At 53.6% G+C, this 11,129-nt stretch overlaps 1 protein-coding gene and 1 long non-coding RNA gene across 10 annotated transcripts in view; both read left to right on the forward strand.

Moving 5' to 3' along the window:
• Positions 1 to 454: 454 nt before the first annotated feature.
• On the forward strand, positions 455 to 6,440 carry LOC137842832 (uncharacterized). The gene is made up of 4 exons (XR_011089242.1): positions 455 to 1,109; positions 1,400 to 1,535; positions 4,714 to 5,019; positions 6,095 to 6,440. It is a non-coding gene; the product is annotated as an uncharacterized lncRNA (long non-coding RNA).
• A 2,722-nt stretch (positions 6,441 to 9,162) lies between these two features.
• Positions 9,163 to 11,129, forward strand: part of MVB12B (multivesicular body subunit 12B) — a 65,847-nt gene continuing 63,880 nt past the window's right edge. For 2 of the 9 annotated variants that reach the window (XM_068657383.1, XM_068657382.1), the window contains exon 1: positions 9,163 to 10,005. In XM_068657383.1, the coding sequence (XP_068513484.1) occupies positions 9,655 to 10,005 (351 nt within the window). In that variant the 5' untranslated portion in view covers positions 9,163 to 9,654. Of the gene's footprint in view, positions 10,006 to 10,135; positions 10,397 to 10,418; positions 10,912 to 11,129 lie in introns of those variants that run through there. The other 7 variants (XM_068657384.1, XM_068657388.1, XM_068657385.1 and 4 more) reach the window with 7 other exon arrangements.

The raw sequence follows: 11,129 nt of genomic DNA on the forward strand, positions 1-11,129 counted from the left end.
TCGCTATTGCGTGTGAATTTAATAAAGTGGCTCTGACTCATTCGCCCTCCGTGGTGCAGCTGACATAAGTAAATACGCAGGCTGTAACCTCACTGGAGATTTTATACCATCTGTATTTACAACATGAATATTTCAGCAAATTTGACATTTTGGAGACTTCTGTCTTCCAGGTTTAGTGACGACGAGTATCTAGGTCAGGAGTGCCGCAGGTTCACAAGCAGCATCCTGTCAATAATTTAATGCTCTGAGTGCTAAGCAGCGTTAGCAGGACGCACTCCGTCACTGCAGGGTTTGTTGGCTCATTGAGCTGACACAGTTTTGAAGCAACATAAAAACAGGTTTTGATCTCTTGCTGTTGGCCTCTGCCTGAAAAGCATAAAGCAGGAGGCAACCCTGTGGCAGCTATTCTGCTAATGTCACCGTAATGTGGACGCTGTTTTACTGTCACTTTCAAGATGAAAACAGAAGCACACCGGGCAGGGCAGGATGAGGCATCTCATTTCTCAGCCCTGCTTCCCACCGCCGGGTGTGAGGCGCGTGAGGGGAGGCAGGCCGGGGGAGGCAGGCCCCTGCTGCCAGGGCCTGGCGCTGGCGCTGTGCAGCCCCTTGGGGGGCGGGCAGGGGCGGCCTTGCAGCGCCCCAAGCTCCTCCAGGCCCTGCCCGCAGCACCGCGCCGTGCCCGGCTGCTGAGATGCCACGGGGCACCTTGCCGCTTGGGTCCCGGCCGAGCCCAGAGGTGGCTCACGGGCACGGGTCGGGTTCTCCAGTTATCTTTTCTCTGGAGAGCAGCAGGGCGCCCTGAGCACGGCTCTGTGCTCTGTCACAAGAACACCTGCAGCCCCAAGCTGAGGACGATGCAGGTGTGGAGCCCTATGGAGCCTGATGGCCTGAGTAGCCCCACCTGGCCCCACAGCTGCCCGGGGCCACAAGCACATTTAAGCCCAACTCTGTGCCCACAGCCTGTTTAAGCTGTGTGCTGTATGGTGCTGGTGCTCTGCCATGGACTGTGTTGTTCCAGATTCTGGCCTGCAGGCTGGTGGCTTGGCCTCATTCCTGCCTCATCCCCATGGAGCTGACCAGCAGCAGGACCTGAGCCTGACTGTAGGTTGGTTTCCCAGCCTGAACTCCGGCCTCGTGCCATGGATGTGTGTGATGGGCTGGTGGCTGAGCTTGGCTGCATCCCACTCAGGTGCTGTGAGGGCTCCTGGCCGGGCTCTGCCCTCAGTGCAGCTCCTGTGCCTCTGTGCGCACGTCTGCGGTGCTTGTGCTGCTGCAGCTGGGAGCTCTGCCCCTGCACCCAGGGCAGCTCCTCATCCTGCAGAGGCTCTAGCTAGTGCTGTCCTGGGCTTCCAGGCTAGCACAGCACTGGTGAAACCATTCATCCCTCCCTTGTGGGCAGTGTGGCACCCACAGGATGAACAGAACAGCCAAGAAACAAAATATGAGATGAGCTGATGCAGTAACTCCCTGATTACCCAAAAGATGGAGGACTAGTGTCCTACAATCTGACCTTCAATAGAAAAAGAAGAAATTCTGTGAGTAGACCTTCCTGACTCAGTTGAGACTTTTTTCTTTTTTTTTTAATGAAATCCTGCTCTTGAAGTATTTGCACTGAAAAAAATGTAGCACTTTCCATATAAAAGCTATGCTTGGCACAAGGCTCTTCTCAGATAGAAAGGAACTGGAGGAGCCCTTCTCTTTCTCATGCCAGCTCATTATTGTGCTGTTGGAGCACATTATAAACACTGGAAGGAAAGTGTGTTTTCACAATGCGTTGAACCTCGCTTTGGTTAACAAGAAACTGCTCCCAGCAGCAGAGGAGGTGTCCTGCCTCAGAAGTGTTGGCTCTGTGCAGATGTGCTTTGAGGGAATCACGTTCATGTAATTGTGGAACAAAGACCTTAAAACTTATGTAGGAATAAACTCAAAGCTAGAAGGAAATAAAATAGGATGCCAAATCATGTATTCAAAGAATAGTTTCTCGTTAGTAATGCTGGAGGATCTGTAGCTTCTACTATCACATGATACCCATCCTCTTGTTCAGCAATGCAGAAATGTTTGAGGGAACTGATGTGCTTCATTTTGGATTCATCTCCCCCCTTGTAAGGATTGTTCAGTGTGTTTTCCTAGAGGAATCCTACAGATTGTTTCAAGTATTGGTATAGATAGAAGGATATTAAAGCAGGTGCTGAGTATGCAGCCGTTTCCCTGCTGTCACTTCAGTGTCTGTGTGGTGGATTGTGCAGGCAATTGTGTCATGGGGATGCTCAGAAACACTCAGTGGGGCCAGGACCATGGTGGGGGGCTTAGGTCTTTTGTTTGGTTCCCTGTTTCTGAGCTCATGCCCCCATCTCTGGTTCTGAGCCTCAGCTGTGTAATCTGGCCAAGGCCTGCCCACAGCTGAGGGTGCGGCGAGCCCTTGGGGAGGTGACCTTGTGCCTGGGGACTGCCTGAGCAGGGCTGGGGAGGCTCTTGCTGTTCCTGCTGGCTGTTCAGTAAGGATATCTTCCAATTTTTCTGCTCTCCCAGTGGTACTGTAATTGTCCAGTTATGACCAACTTTGGCATCGTTATGCACGCTGAATGCTGTCAGACGGATGAGAAGCTCGCTGGGGTGCTAATATGCACAAGCTGCAGTAGCCAAGGAGCCAAGCAGCAGCAGCTAATGCTGCCAGCTGGCCTGGGAATTGTGATGATGGGAGCCAATGCCCTCTGAAAGGAGGGGATGGAGCCTTTGGTGGCACCTGGTACTGCTGTGCTCCTTCTCACCTCACAGTGGCAAGGAGCAAGGCTGGTGGGTGGACTGGAGTTGGAACTAAGGGTATAAATTCTTTGGCTGCAGCTTTGTAACCAATGCATTAATTATTTGTTTAGGAAGAATGAAGGGTGCTGGCTATGGCTCTGCTTTGATAAGTTTAAAGATCAGAACCATGCTTTTGAGGTTCTGTATGGCTAAATGAAGGGGCTGCTCTTAGAAAGTCTTGCAAAATTAGCTGAACTGTGCCCGACTTACTGTCACTGCCTGCTAAATGTTCACCTATTAAATTATTCACCAGCATTCCTTTATGCAAACACCAGGTCATCTGAATGCTGTTGTCTGCCAGCATGTACCTGGGACAGCAGTTCTGCATCCACAATAACCACTAACCATGGCTTTTCCCTGCACACATCCCCATGGAGGACTAATTACTGCACTGAGCAGCATGTGCTGAGTCCAGCTCCCTCCTGCCCCTCCAGTGGCCATAGGGACACCCCAGGCCAGCCTCTAGCCTGCACTGGTGGGCCCTGAGCAGTGAACGGCTGCTGCAGTGACCTGCTCCTGCTTAAAGGAGAGGGCAACTCGTGCCTGAGGCTTTACTCCTGCTTCAAGGAAGCCCTGGCAATTCCTGCCCTGAGCCAAAAAGCAAGGTATTTCATCAGAGAAGGTTTGCAAAGAAAACATTATTTCCCCAAATGTGTTCATCATTCAAAATCATTCAAGCAAAAGTCTCCATCTTACTGTAGCTATTATTCATAATCTGAAAACCTGTGTGTGTGGCAGTCCTTGGTAATTAAGCTGCATAGAAGTGTTTTTTTCCCTGATGTTTGGGTGGAAGAGCAGCTACAACTCAGTCCCAGGGTGTCTCTGCAGAACAAATGGGACTGGTCCTGGCTGTGGGGGCTGGAGAGCCTGGTTTCAGTGCTGAGCCATTAAAACAGCAGCACCTTGGGCAAACTGCTCGCTGTGTCACCCAGGGCTGCTTTGGCCTGGAGGGAGCTGATGGAGGTTCCTTTTCCTGGACCTCCTTTGGATGAGGAGTGCCTTGAGCCTGTTTCACAAGGGCAAGGCTGAACAGTTGCCCTGGCTGTGGCTGTCACTTGGTGCTCTGTAAATCATGATTTTGTTGTATGTGGGTGTACCTTAGTTCCTAACTGATGTGGGCTATAATGCAATGTCAGGGCTTGTATTTGGAAACACAGCACCAGTGATATTTAGTAGTGAGTAGATGATAAGAAAGCATGCAAGTTTGAAAAACAGTACATTTTCCTGATAAACTGTGTTGTAAAGTGGATCACAAACAATGGTTCAGAGCAATTAGCTATAAAGGATATTTTTAATAATGTTCCAGGCATTACTCTCATGTGATGTTCCAGGTAGTGAGTGTACTTGCAAACAACTTTGTAAATGTGCACGGGGTGGGACTGGAGGGAGTCAGCTGGCAGGGGGGGAGCTGCCTCCCCTGTGGGGTCCTGGACATGTGCTTGTGGGTGCCGGTGGGATGCTGCCTGTGCCTCCCCTGCCCCATGGCCGGCTCACCCCAGGGTGTCTGGCAGCCTGTTACAGGGGGCAGCAGCCTGCAGCTCTGCTCTGCGCAGCTGGTCCCTGCCCCAAACCCAACAGGTCCCAGACCTTGACCTGGGCAAGAGCACAGGGGCTGGCCCAGCCCATGGCCAAGCACCCTCATGTGGGGTGGGGTGGGGGAGCCCCCGATGCCCTGGTGGCTGGCTGCCCTCGCTTGGGCTGTCTTACTGTGATACGCAGAAACTCAGGCTGTCCCTGTGGGGCTGCCATTGAGTAACCGACCCTGTGGCCTTTCCTTTAATTCAGTGAACTATTTAAGCATGTGCTTAAAATTGAACATCTGTTTTAGTGCTTTGCTGACCTGGGGCTAAGTGAGGAACTGATAACACTAAATAGTGTTTTTTTTCTTCTGTATTTTCCTTCTGTATTGAGGCTCCTGCATGAGCTGCGGTGTTGCCTTGGGAGCTGCAAAACCAGCACAAGTGAAGGAGGGGAGGAGTGAGCTGCCCGCTGCTGTTCTGAGCAGACATCCAGCCCCCAGCAGGGCCTGGCACGGGGGCTGTGGGACTTGTGCCTCCAAGCAGCTCTGTCACCAGGTAGGACAGGAGCCAGACCTGAGGGACAGATAAGGACACCTCACATCGGTAAGCAGAGCTGTCTGTTCTCCATGCATCACCTCTGTGCTGATGTCCTGGCCTGAGGAGCCCTTCCTGGTGTGCTCATGTCCATAGTACGCAGGTATCAGAGTGCACAGTTACTGCTTGTGTCCTTGGCCCTTGGCTTGTTCATGGCTCCTTTGGTACTGCTCTAAGAAGGTTAATGCTCATCATTGGAAGCAATCACTGGCTGAAGTGGCATGTTCACATGCCTTTTGCACTTATTGATGCTTTCTGTTGGCTGCATGGGGCCCTGAGGTGCTGCCTGCTTGCTGCAGCAGCATTCAGCACTGCTACAAGAAGCTTTCAGTTTTTAAGGTTAAATACGATGGGTCCAGTCTGCTCCAGTTGTATATTCTCCAACAAGTGGCTAGGGTGACAGCTTGTCAGGTCTTTGTCCTGATACTTGATGATATGCACCTCTCCCAGTTACCCTCCAGTTACCCTGGGAGTGCCTGGGTACAGCCTGAGCTCGCCCCAGACCTGCCAGCATGGGGTTGCAGGAGACCGGTGGCCAGGCATCAGTGCTGCAGTTGTGCTGTCCGGAAATTTATGAACAATTCATAAATGTGTTTTACAGACAGCTGTTAGTATGTTCTGAGCAATACTCATTCTGTCAAGGAAAACTAGTTACAGGGTTATAGCCAGGCCACTTAAATATTATGATCCATAATATATAAATAGTGGGCTGAGTGCTGCTGCTGCTTTGTGCTTTAAAGTCAGGCCTGTGCATTCTGCTCGGGCTCTTGCAGTCCCATACCAATACTGTCTGCAAGCTATGTACTCGCAAAGACACTTGGTGCTTCTAAAAATCACCCCTTGCACCCTGACCTGGGGTCACGGCATGCTTACAGTTAAGCTGTGTGCCACCAGGCTGTCTGGCTGCAGGTGGAGGGGAAGTGGGGGCTGAAGGATGTGCTGTGGCTCAGGCAGACCTGGGAGCTGTGCTGTGGGCTCAAACCTTGGGCTGTTGCTTGGGGTTTTACTTTCATTTGCCCAAAGACAAAGATATGGGGTGAGGCGTGCCTTTTCCCTGATGGGCCTTGCAGGTGGGTGAGCACAGCCACAGCACCTTGGTAGCAAAGCACAGAGCTGACAGAAGAATAGGGTGGAAGTTTCAGTTTAGAAATGTCTCTTGACATCGTGCTGTCTTTCAGCTGGTGTTGTGCACTTCCTCGGTGTTGTGGCCAGACCAAATCAAAATGGACAGAAGAAAGTGTTGGTGCAGCAGCAGTGGGGAAGTGGAAGCTCTTGCTCTGCTGGAGCAGCTCGGAGGAGCCGGGGCTGCAGGCCTGCAGAGCGCCCGCCTGGCTGCCCAGGAGCTCTGCTCACCACGTGCAGCCTGGCCTGCAGCAGTGATGTGCACCAAGGTATGTCAAACGGCCAAAACAAGGAGCTGCTCTAGTAAACTGTACTCCTCTGCAGGGAATACTACACAGCCTTCTTGAATAAGACTAAAAGATTAAACTCAAAGCACAATGAAATGCAAAAAATGCTGTGAAACCTGGTGGGTGGTCTTTTTTTTTATTACAGTGAGCTCCTGAAATATTCCTGCATTTCAGGATCATGTCACTACCTGAAATGCTTTGCGATCTCCTTATTAAAAAGCAACCCACATGCATCCCAGTAGAAGGCAGGTGTCTGCTGCAGAGCTTGCAAGTCTTCAAAAACCTGCCCTGGATGGGTTGTTTCCTCTAGTTAAGAATTTGCTGTGATTTTAAGAAGCGGTGTTTCAGCTCTGTTGCTGTTGACCTTCAGCCAGGGCAATGCAGTGCCTAAGGCTCTCGCTGTCTCTGAGGATGGTTTGGTAACCACCGGGGTTCCTGGCAAACCCTGCCTGGGAATCAGAGATAAAAACCACCCAGAGCCCTCTCAGGACACAGTCTGTGCTTGTGCACTTCCCTCACTCTACCTGTCAGTTGCTATTCTCCAGGATGCACTCATGGCAGGGAGATGTGCATTGACAGCTACGCCTTTCCCAGTTGCAGAGGTGCCTAAATTAAAACCTCCACAGGAGATACGAGGACCTTCTATTTCCTTTCAGAATAATCAAAGTTTAAATGAGGAATATAGAAGGGAAGTAGCTGTATGGAGACACTCTGGTGCACCACGTTTAAAGGCAGCAGGCTAAACAAATCTGTGTGCCTAAAACGAGGTGGCAGCAGCTGAGCCTGGACCTGCAGCAGTTTCAGCATGCAGCTGGCTTTTATCTGAAGGCAGGCACGGGGAGCGGGGTGGGGTGGTGCATGTGGCTGTATGAGCCCGCTGTGAACCAGTGCTGTCCCCAGCATTGGGACCTGAGGAATGATAGCAGCGGGCTGGCCTTGGCTCTGGTGTTTAGCCGGAAAGGTGATGATCTGAGGGAAGGGGGGTGGTCCAAGCTGCTGGAGTGGGGTAACAGAAGTAGAGCCCCTGTGCACTGCTAACAACCATGGCAAGTATGTGTGATAACTTGGAACAAGGTTCTGGAGGATGAGAAGGATGAGTGTGTGTACAGCCACAGCTCCACTGTGATAGCCAAGACTGGCTTAAATTCCTCCTGTTCAGGATCTCAAAAACAAGATGCTGGGGTGAACTGGACAGTATTTGTGACTGCAGGACTCATGGGAGAAGATGTGGCTGAATAAAAAAAAAAAACTTGAAGAACTGTTAAAATATTCAGTGGATAACAATTCTAATACCTTTGAGTAACCACGGTGGTGGATTAACCAACTGCAGCATAGTTATTCACATACCCAATACGAAGTGTACAAGTACATGTATTTGCTGATTCAGAGCCTGTGCTTATCTCTGTGAAAGAACACAATAGTGCCTTTCCCTCAGACTTAAAACTCTGCCAAGGCTTCAAGGTCTCTGTTTGTAGCAGCTCCGAGCCCTCACCCCAAGCTGCGCCAGCCACCCCCAGCTCCAGCAGGGAAGCCGATGCCGTGCTGCAGGGTGGTGCTCACTGGGGGCAGCTCCTTGCAGGGAAGGAGCAGCTGAACTGTGCTAGAAAGTGACTTGTATCTTGGAAAAAAAATGTTATTGCAGATCGTGCCATAGACACATTGGGATATATGTTTGCAGTGTATCTTAGAATATTTTGTGGATACTAAGCAGCAATTAGTCTTCCTTTGGAATCAATTCATTTCATACTGCTGTGGTAGCAGGGAGAATCTTATTGAAACTCGAGGATTTTTAATATTATTACACTAAAGACTCAGTATCAGCATCTCCGTGGGGGAGCATTAGCACACTGTAATGTGCAACAACTTCTCCACTTCAGGAAATCTTGTTGTATTTATAATAGGGCATTTGGGGCATATATTATGTATGGGACATATTTCTCTTTTCCACCAGGCATCATCTTTCCTTCTGTCTAAATTACTCTCCAAATAAAGAGAAAGAGGAGAAAAAAAAAAGGCATTGTATTCCTTATCTCTCTATACATGTATTTCAGTCTTTAGACCCAGAAGCCACTACCAGCAATCAGGGCTGCATGTGGTTGAAGCCAGAATGCCTTGGTTGAACAGTGATGGAACAGAGCGGTGGTTAAGAATAGGTGGCTATTACCTCTGTTCAGCAAGTGCAAATTTAACGTGCTTTACTGGAGGGAAATGGCAGATGGGACAGGAGCACCGTGTTTCCAGGACAAATGAAACTGGCTCTGTGCAGGCAGCAGGTAGTGTTTGTCTTTAACAGACCTGGGGGACCACCTTGTCCAGTGCCTGCCCTGAGGGAATGCCGAGTGATGTCTGAAAACTGCTTTTAGGAGGTCTTTTAACTTGATCAGGGACAAAACTGATCTGATTTCTGGAACAGGCTGTCCAGGGAGGTTGTGGAGATACTCAAAGCCCATCTGGATGCCTACCTGGGCCAACTGCTCTAGGGAACCTTCTTTGGCGGGGGGTTGGACCTGATGATATCTGGAGGCCCCTTCCAACCCCTACAATTCAGTGATCCTGTGAAAAACTGTCCAGGCTGTGCTTCACTGCCTCATTGTAAAGTTTTTCACCATACCTTTGCAGAACCTTTCTTACTGCAATTCACACCCACCATTTCATCTAGCCACAGAGGACATAACAGTTCATTGCCCTCCTCTTTAATGCACCTACAAATTAATGTTTTTTTCCCCTCTTTTACTTCATCTTTCAGCCCATTTTTTTCATGTAACAACTTCAACTCTTTCAGTCTTGCATCAAAGGCTATTGATGTCAGTCCTTACATCCATCTTCCTGTTCTTCAGGTTATTTTTGATGATCTCCCTTGAAGTAAGGTGCTCAGAGCTGAACGCAGGATGGCTGCAGGATTACATGATTACAGCTGCAGGATACACTGCTGTTCCAGGTTATGCTATGATTTGCATCGTCTGCTAATTTAGCAACTGTGCTCTCATTTCATCACTGGAATGTGGTGATAAAGTGCAGAACCAGAATGCTACAGAACCTCTGCTCAAGGTGTCTTCTGTGCTGTGAGTGGGCCTCTGATGGCTTCTGGTTGTCCAGCTGCCCTGTCAAACCCTTAACTCTCTGGACTGTGCCTGCTTAGTTTGATTTTTGGCCTTGGTGAGTGGTAGAATCAAATATATCACTGAAGCTAGGGAGGCTCCCAGAACTGCTTGTCCCCTAGCCACTGCAAGCTGTCCTCTCAAGAAGAGAACGAGCTCAGTTGGGTGCAGTTTGCTCTTCCTTAGCCTACAACAGCTGCTGCCGCTCTCCAAGATGCAGCTTGGTTTAGGATGAGTTCAGGAGCTCCAGTTCTCCGCTGCTTTTTCCTCGGGTCATTGCCTGCCTTCCAGGAGCTCAGGGGCCCTGCCTCGCGGTTCGGTGAGAGCGGCAGGAGAAGCTCCTCAGAGGTTTCCACCGCAGCGTTGGCTTGGCAAAGTTTCGGGTTTTGCTTCCCGGTCCGTGCGGCGGGGGCACCGCTGGAGGGCCGGGCCCGGGGCTGCTCCCCGCGGGACCCCGTCCCCGTCCCCCCCCCCGGGGCTTCCCGCCAGCCCCCGCCGTGGGTGTGGCGGCGGGCGCGGCCCCGGGCCGGGCTTTGCCTCCGGTGCCGGCCTCGCGTCGGGCGCTGCGTGGAGGCCGCGCCGGTGAGTGCGGGGCGGCTCCTCCGGGCCGGGGGCTGCCGGGGCCGGGGGGCGCGGGGGCGGGGGCCGGGGCCTGGGCGTGCGCGGCGGCGGCGGCGCGGAGCGGGGAGCGGGGAGCGGGGCGCGGCCGAGCTGCGCCGTGCTGCGGCCCCGCCGCTCCGCGGCCCGGGCCCGGGCCCCCGGCCCCCAGCCCCGCCGGGCGAGGCCCCGGCCGCCGCCGCCGCTCCCCGCCCCGCGCCGCTCCGCCCGGCCGCGCAGGCCGCTCCCCCCCCCCCCCCGCCGCTCCTCCCGCCGGGCCGCCCCGCGCCGCCCTGCGCCGCCCCCCCGGGCGATGAGGAGCTGCTTCTGCCTGCGCCGGGGGAGCCGCGAGCCGCCGCCCGCCGCGCGGGCAACAGTTAAGTGTCCCCGGGGCCTCGGCGCGGCCGGGCCGGGGCTGCGGGACCGGGCCCGGCCCTGCCAGCGCCCGCGGGGCCCGGGGCGGCGCGGCGGGGCCCGGCGGGGCCCGGCCATCCCCTCCCGTCTCCTCCCGGAGCTCCGCGCGTGGGGCCGGGCCCGCCGCGAAGCCCCCGGTGCCGCCGGGGCCGGGTGCCCGCCCCCGGGGGTCGCTCCCCGCGCGGGGCCGGCGGGCGCGGGGCGGCGGCGGCGCTGCCCTGAGCTGGGGGCGCCGCCTGCGGCAGGGCCGGGCCGCGGGGGGCTCCCGGGGGCCGCAGCCTCGGCGGCCGGGGTCTGGCCGAGTCCTGGAGCCGTGGCCTAGCGAACAGCTCGCTGCGGGCGTCGTGTGGCTGGTTACAGAAATCCCCCCAGTGCCGCCTTTCTCTCGGTCTTTGCTGCAGGTGTTTGTGGCGTGGATGTGCTCGGTTGCTCTTTTTCCTCCCTCAGCCCTGCTCGGAGGTTTCTGCTCAGCTGGAGGTGACGAACACGCGCTGTGTGTCTGTGCTGAACGAGCCGGAAAGGGGACGCTGGGCTGGCCAAGTTTTGTTTGCTCACCTCTTACACTGCCGGTGCTTAGGAGTTTTCACTGGTTTCTGGAAGGGTTCTCAAAGACCCACAGAGCTTTAGTGTCTGCTCGGCCTTCCCTGAGTTGGGATGCTCGCGGACTGGTCGTTACAGCTCCAGCTGGGTCCTCA

This window comes from Anas acuta, chromosome 20, assembly GCF_963932015.1.
Source record: "Anas acuta chromosome 20, bAnaAcu1.1, whole genome shotgun sequence".
Taxonomy (NCBI): Eukaryota; Metazoa; Chordata; class Aves; order Anseriformes; family Anatidae; genus Anas; species Anas acuta.